The sequence below is a fragment of the Myzus persicae genome, unplaced genomic scaffold (genome assembly GCF_001856785.1).
Source record: "Myzus persicae strain clone G006 unplaced genomic scaffold, MPER_G0061.0, whole genome shotgun sequence".
In the NCBI taxonomy this organism is placed as follows: domain Eukaryota; kingdom Metazoa; phylum Arthropoda; class Insecta; order Hemiptera; family Aphididae; genus Myzus; species Myzus persicae.
Window position 1 is genome coordinate 10,020 of NW_019100757.1, and position 19,783 is coordinate 29,802.

Consider the following 19,783-nt stretch of genomic DNA (forward strand, 5'->3'; position numbering starts at 1 on the left):
ATAATAAAAGTACGGATATTGTTATCAAAATAACGATGTTACGGGTCATCGGTGGATGTGATACCGCGATTGGTATTATGTGTATTGGAGGAAATACGTTTGTGTATAATATTAGTTTAAATTTACAACATAATGAAAATGTTAATTTCTAATTATCGTTTACTGTTGTGCAGTTATAATGTTTTACGTAAAATGTAGAAGCCGTTATCACAATGTTTTCGTCGTTTTTGTAACCACAGAAGACTATGTCTTTAATACATGTGCCGTTATCGTTCGAAAAGGTTCGATGTCCGCAAAGGTATACCTTATAATAAGGACAGGATCATGGACTTGCGTGAATTTGCGATGAGTCATACCCTGTCTCAGCAGTCATATTGCTGAACGATATAGTCAGTGTTGGGATTATCTAGATAATTTATCTAGATAAATAATAAAATTATCTTTATCTTATCTAGATAAATATAAATAAACTGTTGACAATTATCCACAGATATAGATAATAACTAGATAGCTAACTTGTAATTATTATTGAAGTCTGCCACCATTTACAGGTTGGGCCAAAACGATAGTGAAATATCGATAGTAACTATCGATAGTAGCTATCGATATTAACTATCGATACTGTGTTCAATGCATCATCATTGCTTGTTATGGCAATTGGCAATGTCTTCGTGGTTATATCCATTTAATTACGAATATTGCATAATTTTCTATTTGTAATATTATTATAATATAATAATATAGTATTATTATAATATAATAATATAATATTTGTTCGAGCGCCGCAGCCGATGCATAGCCAATGCGCCTATGAACCGGTCGTGCCGTCCCCCCGCCCGTCTAGCATGCTGTCACCGGTAAGCGTTAACGCACGTCCGCCGTAGACTCCGTGAAACGTTGACCTAGTTAGTTACCCAACGACCTTTGTCAAATGTTTAGTCAAGAGGCTCCTACGGTTTTAGTGGTCGGCCTCATTGACTACATCAACGAAATTCAACAGTTTAAAGGAAACCAGGACCAATGTGATGTTAGGATTGTCAGACTATGACCTCATCAACTATACTCTGAGATATATAACGTGCACGTATGGCAAGGCACATACAATAATTTATTGATGAAATATAAAAGAAATAATAATAATATAAGCAATCGCTAGTGATTCGGTACCGGCGCCTCAGTACCAATCAATAGGAATACAAGGTATAAATAATAACATAATAATAATCAACAACGAATTATGATAAATAATAATACAACACAAGAAATTATGATAATAATTACGCGCGTCTCCTGCGACCGCTGGCGATCACTTGGAGGTTGCCAATTCTGAATTGATAACAGGTACGGCGACAATATGACCACTGACGGTTGAGTCCACACGGAGCACTCGTCACTGGGTGCGGCGGCTAAGATGACGTATAACAGAGACTACAGATGTGGGTTCGGTTTAATCAGAACCGAACGCACGCGTATTACCGGCGATTCACAGCTGCTTGCCAAACAGCGGCCGTATAACAATATCAGCACAGGTCGCACGAACAGCACGTGAATATAATCTATGTCGGACGACCGGGCACCGTATCAAAGACAATAATACGATTAACGAAGCGGCGAGACACAACCTATGGAGGTTACGGCAACGGATATTTTATAATACTATTATTACGGCGCTAATATAGCGGCACGCGTCGCGTGAACGGCAAATAAAGTCGCGATCACAAAAGCACAGGTAACGCTTAACCGTAAGCCGGCCAGCGCAACGACACAACGACGGACCGTACGTTGACAAAGGTCGTTGGGTAACAAACTAGGTCAACGTTTCACGGAGTCTACGGCGGACGTGCGTTAACACTTATCGGTGACAGCATGCTAGACGGGCGGGGGGACGGCACGACCGGTTCATAGGCGCATTGGCTATGCATCGGCTGCGGCGCTCGAACATCCTCCCCCAATGAAAAGCCCTGGTTTTCATGAGACGTGGCGGGCGCTGGAACATTGAAGATTGAGAACGAGCAACGGTCGCGGAGCCTGACATTGGTACGGAAAAAAAATAATAAGATAATAATACAATAGCTCAAAATATTGAGATTATCAATACAAGTGATGAAATCATAAATAACACATGAGTAATAACATGAATAAAATTCAAAATTTAACAATTAACCTGGTTTGTCAGGGTGTGCCCTGAGTAGAATTGATGTGGTCAACCTGACAATCCAGAATGGTTGGTGAGCAGCAGGCAGACACTAATGAATAGAATAACTCAATTACCCTGACACAGCAAGCACAAATAAACAACATGGGACACTAAATTACTCACATTCAAAAAAGGCAACTACTCTGTGGGCAGCAGCACCAATTTTACAACTGGTCTGGTAAGCTCACCCTGGGCCGTCAACACTCTAGCTACACGCACAACGCCATCAGCTCCAGGCATGACACTCAAGACCCGACCTAGACGCCACGCTGTAGGAGGACTCTGGTTGTCTTTAATCACGACCATGTCTCCGTCTTTGAGGTTAGGAACATTGTTTGTCCATTTTGTTCGTGCCTGTAATGAACACAGGTATTCACTGGACCATCGACGCCAAAACGACTGATGAAACTGATGAAGTAACTTCCAACGATTGACAATTTTCCGACTGTCCTCGGGTATATGACGTTCAGGAACAGCGAGCAGAGGTTGTCCAATTAAAAAGTGCCCCGGAGACAAGTAGTCGAGATCAAGAGGCGACGATGACATCGGAGTGAGTGGCCGCGAGTTTAAGATCGCTTCGATGCGGCATAAAATGGTAGATAATTCCTCGAGTGACGGGTTATGACTACCCATGACACGGGTTAGCAAAGTCTTGAACGAGCGTACTGCAGCTTCCCACAATCCACCGAAGTGCGGAGCACTTGGTGGGTTGAAAATCCACGTACACGAAGAGTGGGAAGACAGTCTGTGATGATTTTCAGGATGGTTCACTAATTGACGCAATTGTTTTGACGCTCCAACAAAATTGGTCCCGCAATCTGAGAATATTTCGTGCGGAAGACCACGTCGCGCAACGAAACGATCGAGTGCGGCCAAGAACGCATCAGTAGTCAAGTCCAATACTATTTCTAAATGCACCGACTTCACGGCCATGCATACGAATACAGCGACATACACTTTATATTGTCTTGCCTTCCGCAAGCGGCATTCGCGCATTGGCAAGGGACCAGCGTAGTCAATCCCAACACGGGAGAACGGTCGGCAAGCTTGAACACGTACCGCGGGCAAATCAGCCATGACAGGAGTTTGAGTTTGAGCAATTGCTCTGACACATATGGTACATGAACCAATGACTTTCCTGATCACGCACCGCACAGACGCAATCCAAAATTGACGAGCGATTAAAGCTGTTATAACTCTAGGTCCCGAATGGCACGTCACAAGGTGCCAATGCCGGACAATAAGTAATGAAAGATAAGATGTCTTCGACAGTAATATTGGCTGCTTTTGAGCTTCTGTTAAATCAGCATGTGCCAAACGACCACCGACACGAATCAAGCCACAAGGATCAATGAATGGGCGGAGCACTGCAAACGTTCGAGGTGGCGCGTGATCATGCTGCAAATTGTGTAGCAATTTCCCCAGTGTCTGTAATTGAGACGCTTTGACAAGAACTGTTAGGGAATCAGTCAATTCCGATTGACATAGACAGGCATTGGAATAAGTCTTACCTTGACATAATCCGATAAAACGACGCATCCATGTGACGACTCTGAGCATGTTGGTGTATGAAGAAAAACGTGAGAACCATTCGCCATCGGTGTCGAGTTGCACAGCTAAGGAAACGCCTTTTGTTTCAGGCAGTTCTTCTAAGGACATTATACAAGGCGAAAGGTCCCAGGTATCTTCAGAATGACGTAAGAATTTAGGCCCATACCAATACAGGGGGAACTGCATAAGGGCTGAGGGCTGCATTCCGCGCGAAGCACAATCAGCCGGGTTATCGTCAGTTCGTACATATCCCCATTTGCACGATGGTAACAGTTGATGCACCTGGTGCACTCGATTAGAGACAAATATTTTGAACAAAGAGTGTGGATTGATCAACCAAGACAAAACTATTTGTGAGTCAGACCAGGCAACAACATTAGTGATAACGAGTTGATGTTCAAGTGTCGCTTTGACGCGAGCCATCCATCGCGCCAATAGAACAGAAGCAGACAATTCAAGTCGAGGTACAGTGATCTTCTTCATGGGCGCCATTTTTGTCTTGGACCCTAGAAGGGAAATGGAGACCGATCCATCTGGCTGAATCAAACGAAGATAGACGATTGCTGCGTAGCCTTGCTCTGAAGCATCACAAAAGCCGCAGAGCTGGACATGGGAACCATTTTTTGTAGCCAGAAAACGCGGAATCTTGACTTTAGTCAATGTATGGAGATCTTGGACAAAGATTTTCCAATCCTCAGTCAAGTCGGACGGAAGAGGCGCATCCCAAGCTAATCCTGCCTTCCAGATTTTCTGCAATATATGCTTGGCATAGAAAACTACTGGAGCAATAAGGCCAATTGGATCAAATATTCTGGCAATGGTTGACAGAACGGCGCGTTTGGTCAGGACATCACACGAAGAAGAGACTTCAAAACCAAATGTATCTTCGGAAGAGTCCCAATTTAAACCGAGAACCTTGACCAATCCTGCCTCAGGGTCGTCGATCTGTAAAATCGTTTGGACACGATCATCTTGTGGAATAGTAGCCAGAATCTGAGGGTCATTACTAGACCATTTTTTCAGCTCAAAACCAGCGGTACTCAGAACAGATTTCAAGTCAGATTTCAATGTCAACAGTTGACTTGTGCTGTCGGCGCCAACACAAATATCGTCAAGGTAAGTTTGGTAGGTTAAGGCCTGTTTGACACCAGGAAACTCTGCACAACAATTGTCGGCAAGGTCCTTCAGAACTCGCAACGCTAGGTAAGGAGCACAGTTCACTCCGTAAGTAACCGTGTTCAGTTGGTACTCCTTAAGTTCGTCCAACGGTGACGCACGCCATAAGATGTGTTGGTATGTCCGATATTGTGGAAGTACCAGTATTTGTCGATACATTTTACACACATCTGCTGTGAAGGTGAATTGATGTATACGAAATCGAAGCATGATATCAACAATATCCTGCTGAAGCTTTGGACCAGTTAAAAGACACTGATTCAAGGAACGGTTGGATGAAGTAGTGGCCGAAGCATCAAATACCACTCGAATTTTGCTAGTTGCAACATCACCTTTAAAGACAGGATGGTGAGGTATGAAGTAATCACCAGGACTAGAAGCGATAGACATATGCCCTAGTGATTCATAATCACTCATAAAAGCTGTGTATGCTTGATTCAAAGCTGGATTAGCTTGAAGTTTCCGCTCTAGGTTTTGGAATCGACGCAAAGCCATTTGTCGAGATCCTAGAAAACGTTCTTCCTTGCCGGATTCTATGAAGGGCAATGGAACCACGAATCGACCACTATCATCGCGCACACGTTCGGTTAAGTAGATAGTTTCACACTTGCCTTCATCAGTGAACATCACTGGAGCAGGGTCAGGTTCTTCGACACGCCAGAAACGTTCAACTAGATTCTCGAGTGATACCGTGAGTGAAACAACATTTGAACAGATTCGATCGGGCTCGTGATCAGGGACAGGGCCGATCAGAATCCACCCGAATAAAGAGCCGAATGCAGTGGGCAACGACTTGTCTATGACCACGCGTTTTCCGTCTAATATCTGGGAAAACACGTCGGCTCCCAACAACAATTCAACAGGTGCCGGAAGATCAAAGCTAGGATCAGCTAGAGCCAAATGCGAAAATTGGTGTTTACAGTGCTTGGGCAGATGACGAGACGGCATGTGAGTAGTTATCGTGGGCAGGACCCAAGCTGTTACCTGGATTTTTGTATTATCATCATACCGCGGTGCGATGGTACATTTTACCACACCGTTCAATTTAGGGACTTGAACACCGGAAAGACCCGTTATAGGTGCTGTCCATTTGGACCGTTTTAATCCCAGGCGATCCGCGCACGCCAAGGTCATGACACTGACCTGTGAAGCCGAATCGATCAATGCGCGGACTGGTTGAGCACGACCGCAGTAATCACGGACATGTATGAGAGCGGTCCCAAGTAAAACAGTTGGCCGATCAAGTGACCCAATGTGGACGGCTGGAGGATGATCGGTGGAAGATGACGGCTTTCGTGACGCGTCAAAATCGCGATGAAGAAGAACATGATGATAACCCTTACACTTGGAACATGTCTTCGCTAAACAGCGAGTCGACCAATGAGTAGAATTCAAGCATCGGAAACAGATTTTACGGTCCTTCGCCGCTTGAAAATAATGACCTGCTCAAAAATAATTCATGGTCAAAAAATGTCAATCGGAAATTTCCTAAGCCACTTAAAAGTAATTATTAATACCTTGATTGATACACATAAATATAATATAGAAAGCTTTAATAATTTTAAATAAAATGTATTATTTAAATCCTATGGTTCACCTATATTAATGTATACTTTATATATTATTTATTTATAGCATAAACATCAGGTATTATTACATCAAGTACAAGAGGCTCGAAGCAATGCGAAACGATCAAATAAAACAAATGTACTTAGTCGACCAACCAAAAAACTTACAAAACAACAGGTATCTATAAATTATTCATTTCTAATTTAAGTTAAGGATTTAAAAGTTATTAAAAGTTATTGAACTCATCAAATCATAGGTATTTAAGAGACATAAAAATTGTATTTGAAACAATAAACTTGTAAGAAACAGAATTAAACTATTTCAATAGGTACTTTGAATTGTACTCAATTATTAATTGGGTACAATCCTGTAAGTTAACAAATACAAAATTAAAAGTTAATATATTATTTGATAAATATTCTTTGGAGTAAGTTATTATTTTACAATGAATACAAGACCTTAAGCATTTATTTACTTTATATATCACTATTTTATGATATAGGTACCTACCTAATTATAATTAATATTAGCATTTTATTTATTTATTTTGCATTTTACCTACAAATGAAATAAAAATATTATAGTTATAAGTAGGTACTTTATGCAAAAGCATAAAGTATTTGAATATCTGTATTCAAAAACTTTTTTTTTCTTTATTGTATTAGCGTAGTGTTTAAATACTTTTATAATTTATACTAGTTATAACTATTATAATGGTTTATTCATAGATTACATAACATTACATTCATAACTACATTATTTCATACTTGAATGATAATTATTATATTGTTGATAAAAAATAGGTATTTAAAAATCTAAAAAATAAATCTTTTGATTTGGAAATAAATAGATGGATTTTTAGGTAGGTAATTATTAGGGCTAGGATTTTGTAGCATTTGCATTTTCTTTCATAGTATTCCAGGACATAGCTAATCAAAAACCAAATTCGATTCATACATCATAATTCACAGAGTTCAAATATACAGTTAAAATAAAACTGTCAGTTTTGTTTATGCTTTTTTTGCTTTTTCTTATGAGATTTGTAAATAAATACTTTTTTAGTACCTTTGTGTCATTTTAAAGCTTTTTATTTAGTTTTTGTTAATTATATACATATTCATTATTTTTAGAACATTTAAGTACAATGTATATATTTATCTAAATTATTATTTATAAATTTATATTTTATTTTTAAAATTATACTATCTTATTGTCTAGTTGAATATTTATTTAATCAACAAGTACCTAAAATCAATAAAACAGTTTTTAATTTTTTTTTTTTTTCAATTGTATTTAGTTGTTTTAACAATTAAATTTTTTTTTGAACACATAAAAATGTGTTAAATAAATAATTGTTTGACATTAAAAATGATTTTCAGCTAAATTTTTACATCTTCATGTCTTTTTAGTTTTTAGTTGCATTTTCCTGATTAAAATGCATTTTTTGTAACATTATTGGTAATTTTTTAATGGTAAGTTTTTAGAGCATCATTTTCCTAGCCCTAGTAATCATAATGTAGTATGATTAGTATGAAACATAAATATTCTAATACCTATGCCTTTAAATCATTTATGCTATGTTATTTAAATGCATTAATATTTGTTTCAGATAAATAAAGTAGTGTTTGATTATATCATTGATGAAATGAAACCTCTGGTTACATGCGAAAAACCTTCTTTTCAAAAGTTAATCATGGAATTGTCTGGAATTACTGATACTGCTTTATTACCAAATAGAAAACAATTAGCTAGTGATTTGAAAGAAAGATATACAAGATACAAAACTACACTTTCAGAACTAGTAAAAAAACAGTCATACATTTGTATCACCGCCGATATCTGGACTGCCAACAATAAAAGCTTCATGGGTATGACATGTCATTTTATTGATAATGAATCTTACACAAATCGTCATTCCTATGTTCTTGGATACAGGAGAATGAAAGGTACACATGATTTCTTAAATATTGCTAAAGTTATTACAGAAATAATGGAAACATACAATTTAAATAATTCCAAAATCACATATATTGTAACAGATAATGCTACCAACTTTGGAAAATGTTTTCGTACTTTTTCAAATAATGTATTAGAACATTCAAATGAATATGATGTTGGAAATTTTACTATTGATGATTCAGACACCGAGTGTGCAATCGATTATAATCACGACTCTGATAGTGATAATGAAAACAACTGTCCTGATATTGAAAGAATTAATGTTGGTTCAGTGTTAACCAATTATTACAATACTAATGAACATAGAAACTATAATAATTATTGTCTACCAAAACACATGACTTGTGTAGCACATTCTCTAAATTTGATCGCTACCACAGATATTTCTAAAATTTCTGATGACAATTATAATCGTTTATCTAAAACTACTTTTAACAAACTACAAGCTTTTTGGAATCTAGTTAGTAGAAGTTCAGTAGCCTCTGATAAAGTCTATGAACATTGTTACTGTAAGTTTCCAATTCCAATTATTACTAGATGGAACTCTAAATATGATGCTACTCAAAAAATGTTAATACACAAAAATAAATTGAATATTTTATTTGATGTTTTAAAGTTAAATAAGCTCAAACCTAGTGAGTGGTTATTTATGGAGGAATACTGTCTTTTGATGAAACCATTATCAAATTCATTGGACAAGTTAAGGAGAGAAAAATAGTTATTTAGGCTATGTTGCTCCTACATTAATAGTTTTGAGAAAATTGTTAATTCAATCAAGTAATGTAAAATACTGCAAACCATTAGCTTCAGCATTAATAAGTTCTCTAGAAAAAAGATTTAACTACATTTATGATTTAAGTAATGCAAAAAGCAAAGATTTTATTCTTGCCTCAATAAGTCATCCGAAGTTTAAAATGTCCTGGGTTCCAGTAAGATATATAAGTTTATGTAAGGAATTATTTTTGAATGAATGTAATAAATTTAAAGATGAAAGCTCTGTATCTGAATCTGCATCTGATAATGCAGACAGTGATTCTAGTGATGAATTCTACAGCAATTTATCTGGAAATTTAACTACATCATTTCATCCGTCCGCGCAAGATAGTGATTCAGCTGAAATTGATACAAGTGTTTCAAATACAGCTGGTGTTGAAGCATTGACATATCTTAACTCAAAGAAAAAAGAAGTAATGTCACTTAATTATGTTCCTATTGTCAAGCAAATATTTTTTAAGTATAACACGACCTTGCCGTCATCAGCTCCGGTTGAAAGATTGTTTAGCAAAGCCATACAGGTGTTAACTCCCAGACGAAATCGTCTTAGTGATGATGTGTTTGAAATGCTTTTATGTTGTAAGTCTACTGAATGATTTTTTTCTTCAAATATATAAAGAAAACTTATTAAATTATATTAAATTAATAAATAAATTGTAGTAAGAGTAAGCTATTTTAAAAATGTTTTTAATATATTGTATATTGTATAATATCAATATGTTTCAGGTACCTATTTTTATATAATATTGTGTTGCTTAAAATTAAAAGATTTTTTCACATGCAATTATATTTAAAAGTTTATTAATTATAAGTTTTTAATATGTATAATATGTTTCAGGTACGACAGGTACCTATTTTTATATAATATTGTGTTGATTAAAATTTAAAATTAAAAGATTTTTTCACATGATTTGAAAGTTTATTAATTATAACATAATAATGTTCTTTTAAATGAAAGTTTTACTATTGTTTCTACCTTAAAAATAAGACTTGATTTGTAGTAGATAGTAGCACAGAATAGATAAATAGTAAGTTACTAACTGTGATTTATTATTCTACCCTTATATACAATAATTAAAATTAATACCTATTTTATATTTATTATTCATCCAGATCTCTCTGCTCTATTAAAAGGACACTGAATTCTATGGTTGTGTTGGTTATGAAAATAGAACAGTTAAATATCCATTGCGAAAAAATATAAATTTTCATATTATACAATTTATCTTAATTTTATCTAGATAAAATGGTTGTTTAATTATCTTTATCTAGATAAAAATTAAATTTATTTATCTCTATCTTTATCTAGATAAAATATTTATTCTTTATCTTTATCTTTATCTAGCCTAACCTAACCTAAGATTGAAGGTATAGCTGCACCGCTGCAGTTGTAGTCGTCGTCTGCAGGCACCCCTATGTTTTCATAGGTAATTCCACTGAGTATACAAAATATTATACGTATTATATTATATTATATTATGTTTGTAAATAGATTAATAAATTCTTCTAGAACAGTATACGCAGAAATACCTACGCTATAATAAAAATTGTAAAACAACAACAGTATTATTATATAACTATAATAATATTATAAGCTGCGTGTTTTTCTGCCGCCACAGACGATCAGAAATAACCATGTGCCTACATTAAATTAACACAATCGCCGCGACGCAAACAATAAATTATGGGATACTGAGTATATATTATAGTACTATACATATAATAATATATAGTACACTTATAAATTAGGTATAAATAAATGTTATAAACTTATTAATACTTATAACATAATTGTCTGGGTTTCCCTAAAAGCCATCGACTGAAAAATGTGTCCCTTCCCAACCCACCACTAATCATACTGGTCAGTGGTCTCTGTCGATTGTCAGTCAACAATTGTGATCATATTGTGATTGGCATTTGGATAATACCGTCTAGTTGCGATCAATTAAGTTATTACATATTCGTAGGCATTTAGACATCCGTGCTACTCTATCGTCTCTCGTGGTCTTTGCTCTTCTTAACATTAGGCATACACTGTTTGTACTTTGTGTCTTTGTTACTTATTAAAATGGGAAGAAAATCGACTAATCCTGTAAGTAAGTTATACTTTACATATGATATTCAAAAGGACGAATCGACGTGCACTATTGAAAAGTGCCGGCGACCTATATTAAAAGGCCGTCATAGCAACAATCTTGAAAATCACATCAGATGTAACCACGACAAAGAATATAATATCTTACAGAAAATGAAAAATGAAATTATTCTCAAAGAAAAACGTCCACTTGATGATGCTAATGTAGCACTTCCGTCATTAAAGGTAATTAATTATATAATATATTACTATATAACTATCAAACTATATTATACTAAATATTTTAATATTTTAATGGAACTTATTGAGGATTGTATGCAGTGGTGTGTTGAACTCATTTTTGGTGAGGAGAAAAAAGTTTAAATTAAAAATTTACAAAATATACGTACATTTGTAACAATTTTTATAGTCGGATATACCTAGTCACATAAGTGGCTAGGTGACTAGGTATTTTGTGGCAGGGGGACCACCACCAACCAACAATTTTGAAGGAGCAATTGCTCCAAAATAATACCTTCGACACGCCACTGATTGTATGTGTTATAACTTATAGCCTATAGGTACCTACATTAACTTGAAAATATTGATCATACTATCATAGCTTTACTTTTAATATATTTATAATGCTAATTATTACTTGAATGTTTTAAATAATACACCTATCTAATCAGGCCCAGATTTCAGCACAGGCCCCCCAAATTCTTAGACCCTCTTCCCATATTGTACTTAAGTAAAAAAAAAATCATGATGTGACAAAACAATTTTCATTTGACGACATAATTACAGAAATTGCAAAAAAGACTAGAAAAAAGTGTGTATTGTTATAAGAGTAGTATTGTAATATATGAGTTTTATTTTGTCATATAAGGATTAAACTTTTAATTATCATTTTTATATATTATGTATTATTATTTTTTATTTTTACTAAAATTATTGGTAAAAAGGGCCACCCTAGTTAAAACTGCACAGGGCCCATATATCTTTAAATCAGGTCCTGTATCTAATTAATTATAATACTTTTTTAGAAACGTGGTCCGATGGATGATATTGTGACAAAAAGAAGTATTAATGTTAAGATAGACAAGAGTACATTATTAAAAGCTTGTACAGAACTTGTTACCGTAAATGGTCGTCCGTTTACAATATTTGATGATTCTGGGTTTAAGAAAATATTAAATCCTCTAACTCAAGCTATTGGTGAAGGTAATTAAATAATTTTGATCAAGTTGTAATATATTATAAAATTAATCCTATATATGCTTATTTTTTGTTAACTATTTTAGGTTTTACTATAAATCCGCACAATATCAAATCCCATATTTTATCTACTTCAGCTATAATAATTGCTAAAATTAAATTTGATATAACAAACCAATTTATCAGTTTAAAAATAGACTGTGTTAAGCGACATAGTCGTTCAATTATGGGCGTTAATGTCCAGTATATTAAAGATACTCAATTATGTTTATATACGATAGCCATGGTAGAGGTTAATGAACAACATACGGCAGAAAATTTAAAAAAATTGGTAAATGTAATAATTAAAAGGCTTTAAGTATTTTATATCTTGTAATGTTTTAATTATTATTTTAGCTTTTTGAAATACTGGAAACATATGATATTAAAAAAGAACAAATATATACAATTACTTGTGATAACGCAGCAAATATGGTGAAGTTAGCAAGAATAGTGAATGAAACATCAGAAATATGTGTAACGACTGAGATAAATGAACAAGAATGTGATAATGGTAGCTTTGATGATGATCAGTCTGACGTTTACATTAATGAAGGAGGGCCACTTTCATGTGCCGATATTGAAAATGAACTTGAAAATGATGAACAATCAACCAATGGTATGTAATATAAATGATTTAATATAGATAGTTAATTTTATTAGAAATATTAATCTTCATAGTTAAATTATTATTTTATTTTTACACAGATGATATTAGTATAAATATTGAACGTTTAGAAACCAATGTTTGTTATTCCCTCAGCCCAATTACATCTTGTGTGCGGTGTTCAGTACACACATTGCAGCTGTGTATACTTCAAGGGTTTAAAGCTGCACCAATTATGAATACTGTATCACGGGCTAGACATGTAAGTAATAATATTGAATAGTTGATAATTAAATATTAATACTTACTTACAAAGTTACAAACATTCCTTGGTAATATTTAATATTTATATAATTCATTTTTTTTAAAACAGGTTGTAAAGAAACTTAGAATTCCTAAGTATTCCTGTTGGCTGGCAAGGGAAGATTTTAAATTAGCCATTCTGGATAATGAAACTCGATGGAATTCTTTATATAATATGCTATTTAGACTATTAGAATTAAAACCATTTTGTAAAAAATATGATGAAACAAATTTGGAGTTAAAACTTCAAGATAGTGAGTGGGAGTGTATTCAAAGCATTGTAAGTTATTTAATCTAATTTTATAATATTTATTCCAATTCAATATATATGTGGAATATTGTTTTTAAATCATAAGTTGGGGTATTAAATGTTTCCATTGTTTTTATATAAATAAATAAATAATTTAATTATTACACTATTTAGGTTGAAGCTTTGAAACCTGTGAAGATTGCTACACTAGCTCTTCAGAAACAAGACTTGAATTTAGGAGATTTTTTTGGAATTTGGTGGAGAGCCTCTAATGGTCTGAAATCAAATGGTTCCATACTATCTAGATCAATTTTAAAGGCTATGGTGGAACGTCAGGCGATTTTGTTAAAGAATGATGTTTTTTTTAGCAGGTATGTTTATTGAATAAAAATAAGCTTCAGTGTTATATGATTGTTAAACCTACCAATAATTTAAAATAAATTACTCAAACTAATTATATTGTATGAACAGTATCTAGATAAAGACTATCTAATATTATTGATGTGTATTAAAATTTATTTGTAGGCAGGTAAAAAATAAATTCCTAATGTTTAAAATACTTTAAATAGTTCTTTGAATTTATCTTATTCTTATGATTACAAACAGCAGTAGTGAAAGGTCATCCTCTAATTTAAAACACATTATGCTGATATTTCTTATACTCGATTTGATGTTTTTATGATCATTTATTATTTAATAGGTAATTAATTGTTACTACTAGTACTACTAAATATAGGTACTAAATGTTATTTAATAAGTAAAAAAAATACTGTATGCCCCCGACATACCCAAATCCCATCCTATAGGTAGGTAGATACATAATAAAATAATATTAATTTTAAAATTGGTGTATATTGTGTGTGTTGTACCTAATCTTTGAAAGTAAAAAGTAAAAACATTATTTTTATTTAAATGTATTGAACACAACCACAATTATATGATAAATTATAACCTACAGTAGAAATAAACTTAATTAACCATTTGTATTAATTTTACTGAATTATTTTTGATAGTTACTTACTGTACAGCTTGTGGTGTTGGTGACACTGTGAGTGGTGAACGGTCGTCTACCAATGCCAGTTAAATTGTTATTGTCATTGTTTATAACTGCCGATGAGCATATTGTTTAGTGATTGTGATTGATTCAAATATAATAAAGTGAAAATGTTTATAAATATTACTATGTTTTATTTGTGTGCATTAAAATGTAAAGACACAAAACAGCTAACATTTTTTTTTTTCATTATAGCAATTTTCCTTGATCCGAGATATCAATGTTTATTGACCAAAAATGAAATAAAGGATGCCATAGAGCATTTAATATTAACATGGAATTCTATGCTCCAATTATGTAAACCAGATGAAGATATTAATTTAAATACTTCAGATCTGGGTAAAAATCATTTGATGTTAATTCATAATTGTATAAAGAATAATATTCTTGGTAGGTACCTAATGACTGAAATATGTAAAATTATTTTGTTTAGTGGTCAATAATGCTGAGACATTTGAAACAACGGATGTTAATAATGAAGACGAGTTTGAGATGTTCTTGTCTTCACAATCCTCAAGTGTGCATAGTGATAACGATAACACAAATAATAATATAAAAACAATTTTAAATAGTTTTAAAAATATTAAACGTGAGCCATATGTATCACAAGTCATGCAATATTGGGAAACTGAAAAGTTAAATAAACCAGAACTTTACCGTCTAGCCTGTATTGTGCATGCTGTGCCTGCCACTCAGGTTCGTAATATTTTGTAAACATTATAAATTAATTTCATTTTAAATTTGTCTTGTTGCTTATGTCTTAATTATTTTACAGGTCAGTGTCGAGAGAAGTTTTTCAGGTTTAAAATTCATATTGTCAGATTTAAGGACTTCATTGTCTCCGGAACAATTGAATGCTATCATGATAGTTCGCAGCAATACTAAGTTTAACAAATAATTAACAATAAACTATGATATATATTATATTTCATTCATTTATAATAACTGTTTTCATGGTATGAGGGTTCCTTATTCATAGATTACCAACCATTATCCATACATGACACATTTACATAAAAATTGTAATAAATACTTTAACGTGACCAAAATATCTAATTTACAACACTAATAGGTATCATACTTAATAATAATGCTTATAGGCAAACTTGTTAGGACAGACCAAATGATAAATATTATATGAAAAAAAAATTCTAATTACAAAAAAGTTATTAATTTCAAATCTTATTAAGTCAGTATGTTATCCATACTGTATTAGATCAGGCCACTGACAGGCCTTTTAAGTTTTAACAAGACGTGTGCACACTAAGCCATCGACATTTTCGAATTAAATGTTAAATAGTGTTATATTTTCTCAAATAATTACTAATGGCTAATTACAAAATAGTTTTAACTTATAAACGATGAAGTTACAAATCAAAAAAATTAGGCTGCAAATCATTTGGAAGTTGTGTTGATAAGTGGAGAGGCTAACTATATACGTAATAATTACGTAACCATACTAGTGAAAATATTATCATTGATAATATTATAGTATGTACTTATAATCTATTTTATTATTATTCGATATTTCTATCTACTTGTGGGACAACCAGACGCTAAATCGTACGCCACGCGATGTATGGCGATTGGTGAGTACGCGATATATGTCAAATAATATAAAATAATCTTGGGTTTGAAACCGATATTGAAACTGAAATCGAAATTGGAATAAATCAATACCGGTGTCCGAAATCAGAAAAACAATACCGATATCCGAAACCGAAATCGAAATCGGAAAAAATCAATACCGGTATCCGAAACCGAAACCAAAATCGGAAAAAATAAATACCGATATCCGAAATCGAAACCGAAATCGGAAAAAATCAATACCGGTATCCGAAACCGAAACCGAAATCGGAAAAAATCAATACTGATAACCGAAACCGAAAACGAAAAAAATAATTTCGGTTTCAAGCCCTGATAATTACATTTATTTTATTAATTATTAAATTATTTTATTATATTATTATGCATCTAATTTACTATAGGTATTTATCGGTACATTTATTTGATTAAAAAGGAGTTACATAAAGGTAGTTATTTAAAAAAAAATTTATCTGGTAATATGACATTAAACAATAATTAATTATAACAGAGTGAAAAATCATTCCATAAATAATATTCCATACATTAATCTTATAAAATATACAAGTATAGTCGCAATGTGCAATAATTGTCTTTTGTCATTTGTACATAATTAAAAAAATGTTTAAAGTTTAAAAAATTTAAAAATGATTTAGTAGAATGGAGTTTTTAATGTTGTGGTTAACTGCCATTAGAAAATCTAATATACTTGTATCATTATTACTATAACTACATGCAGTGGCGTAATTTAGTTAATATTTTTGGTGTTGCAAAAAGAAAAAACATTAAAATTAAATAAATAAGTATATTCAACAAGTGTTACTATTTATTTATATTATAATTTACAATATTTTTATTTTAAACTTAATTTTCGGCTATTCACAGAGGAATTATTATTAAATGCATCGATGACTTCTTCTATATTGATATTCCTTTTTTTTTCAATTTGTAATGTACCAAGATTACTTAATCGTTCTTGACCCATTGTGGTCCTCAGATAAGTTTTAAGTCTTTTTAGACATGAAAATGATCTTTCACAGCTGGCAGTTGTAGTGGGTATAGTAAGAAATATACGAATAATTGATGTTAAAATCGGAAATCCATTTTGAAAATCATCATTCTTAATAAATTTTATTTTCTTTGCCATAGTACTAGTTGTTTCTATGTTAGAGTATTTCAACTTAAACATTCTATTATAAACTTCAATTTCAGTATTCAGATGTTTTAAATCAAAGTTGTAGGTGTTACAAACAATATTTAATGCTTCGTGTGGTGGATTATCATTGACAATTATTTCTTTTAATCCATTTAATATATCTAGCTGGTTTTCTTGAAAACGTTGTTGCATTTCTCTAATTATGATATCTAAGACTGGATAGTAAATTTCAATACGATAATAATCTTTTAAATTCAAAGTTTGAGGTCCCTTTTCCCCACCACCTAGCTTATATGGAACATTTTTATTTCGAAGTATTTTGGGAGAATCAATGTTATTTGTTTTAATCATCTCCATTGCCTCATTCCATTTTTTATTAAATTCAATTTCTGATCTCATCTGTTTTATTATATTTATAGTACTATTAGACATGTCAATTACAGTAGCATAATTAATATTCACAGACTGTAAATATTTTGACAAAATATTTGTATATTCCAAAATATCCTTTAAAACAATCAAACAGAATATAAATTCAAAGTTTTGTATATTATTTAGTAATGATTTAGCTTCAGATCCGGAGTTATGTCATTATCAGAAATATGTTCTAGAGTATTAATTATTGTACTAAAATTTGTAAATACAGAATTTAAAGCATCCGTGCGACAATTCCATCTTGTTTCACAAAGACTTTTGAGACTCACTGATTTACTTGTACAAGCAGTTTCTGACTGTATGGTTTCAAAAATAGCATTGCGTTTTGACGAAGCTCCAATAAAATTATGTAAAGACTGTAAAGATCCAAAAGTATTTCTGACATAAGATAACTGTTTAGCTAAATCAATTAGACACAAGTTCAATATATGAGCATAACAATGCACGTACATCGCAAGTGGATTTATTTCACGGATTTTCGCTTGTACACCATTATAACGCCCACGCATGGCAGCCGCACCATCATAACACTGTCCACGTAAGTTTTCAATTTGTAGATTATTATTACGTAGTACTTCCTTAACTAAATTAGCAAGAGTTTCTCCATCAGTGCGATTTGTTTTATAGAACCCTAAAAATACCTCCTTTGGTTCAAATACTTCATCAACATGCCGAATAATAAAAGCAACTTGCTCATGTCTCGATAGATCTTGAGTTTCATCGATTAAAATACTATATATATTAGCTTTTCTTATATCTAAAGTTATATTTCTAATAACTTGACTTGACATTATATCAATAAATTCATTGAGGTAAGTGCCATTGGTATATCTGTAATGATGTTCTTTTTGTAAAAAATATTCTTGCAAAATGTTGTTATTTTTAGCTCTGAGGTGTAAAAGTTCAAGAAAATTACCCTTATTTAATGAATCTTCACTTTCATTATGGCCACGTATAGCTATGCCCTGGCGACAACAAAACAACAAACTATCCAAAACTAATGTCAAGTACTCTCTGTTTTTCTGAACAGTTTGTTTATAATAAGTACTTACATTCGATGCAATATTCCCAACTTTTTTACTTGAACGAAATCCACTCACTTTAACACTAGCTTCTTTGTGAGAGGCACTATTTTCATGATCTTTAAATGATTTTGTCGCTCTAGACCATGTTTTGAAACCATGTAATGTATAAGCTAATTCATTATATTTATTAGATGGTGGAAAGCATCGACAATAAAAACAGAAGGCTGCATCGTTAATTGGACTGTACTCTAGCCACTCATGTTTAATATACCAATCTTGCCTGAATTATCTAGAACTACCATTTACTCGTGGAAACTGAATATCTTTTGGTTGGTATGGGCCAAAGTTATTAGCAATCAGATTGTATGCATTGACATTCAATGCAGGATCTCGATCTTTTAATTCACCAGACACTGTAATTATAAATAATATTATTTAAAAATAATATTAAAATATAGTAACAATTCTATCAATCAGCAAACAAGCAAAATAATTTAAATTAAATTATGTAATTGTCAAGCTATCATAGTTTATACTATTGGCTTTTATAATAATAAAAAAAAAAATAAATAAATGTTTAAACTTAAATATAAAATCATAATTAACACAGTGACACTGAAGCAGTAAGCGATATACTAACAATAACAATAAATACAATTTTAATTTGTAATAACACACATTTAAAAAAAAAAAATGTAGATACTTACTTCTTAGATGATTGCTTTTCACGAGTAGGTAAAAATGGCAACCATGGGTAATATAAAATATTATTAAACTGTACTTCTTGATTAAAATAATAAAATGTACCTACT

At 32.5% G+C, this 19,783-nt stretch overlaps 3 protein-coding genes across 3 annotated transcripts; 1 reads left to right on the top strand and 2 right to left on the bottom strand.

Annotated features, from left to right (window-relative positions):
* Positions 1-2,335: 2,335 nt before the first annotated feature.
* Positions 2,336-6,058, bottom strand: LOC111042816. The gene has a single exon (XM_022327511.1). The coding sequence runs from the start codon at positions 6,056-6,058 to the stop codon at positions 2,336-2,338; it is 3,723 nt and encodes a 1,240-aa protein (XP_022183203.1).
* Positions 6,059-6,394: 336 nt separating this feature from the next.
* On the top strand, positions 6,395-9,822 carry LOC111042817. The gene is made up of 4 exons (XM_022327512.1): positions 6,395-6,427; positions 6,560-6,670; positions 8,103-8,403; positions 9,641-9,822. The coding sequence occupies exons 1-4, from the start codon at positions 6,395-6,397 to the stop codon at positions 9,820-9,822; spliced, it is 627 nt and encodes a 208-aa protein (XP_022183204.1).
* Positions 9,823-18,065: 8,243 nt separating this feature from the next.
* On the bottom strand, positions 18,066-19,384 carry LOC111042818 (zinc finger MYM-type protein 1-like; the record flags this gene model as incomplete). Its single annotated transcript, XM_022327514.1, has 3 exons — positions 18,066-18,911; positions 18,999-19,226; positions 19,278-19,384. Coding segments are annotated over 3 exons (1,181 nt in total), but the record flags the coding sequence as incomplete, so codon positions are not given.
* Positions 19,385-19,783: the final 399 nt, after the last annotated feature.

What these genes read in the sequence shown, in the direction of transcription:
- LOC111042816 (XM_022327511.1), bottom strand. Translation starts at nt 6,058, where the DNA reads ATGACCTTGGCGTGCGCGGATCGCCTGGGATTAAAACGGTCCAAATGG.
- LOC111042817 (XM_022327512.1), top strand. Translation starts at nt 6,395, where the DNA reads ATGTCAATCGGAAATTTCCTAAGCCACTTAAAA. An exon ending in AAAAACTTACAAAACAACAG is followed by an intron (nt 6,671 to 8,102) that starts GTATCTATAAAT and finishes TATTTGTTTCAG; the next exon opens with ATAAATAAAGTAGTGTTTGA. An exon ending in TAATGAATCTTACACAAATC is followed by an intron (nt 8,404 to 9,640) that starts GTCATTCCTATG and finishes AGAAAAAAGAAG; the next exon opens with TAATGTCACTTAATTATGTT.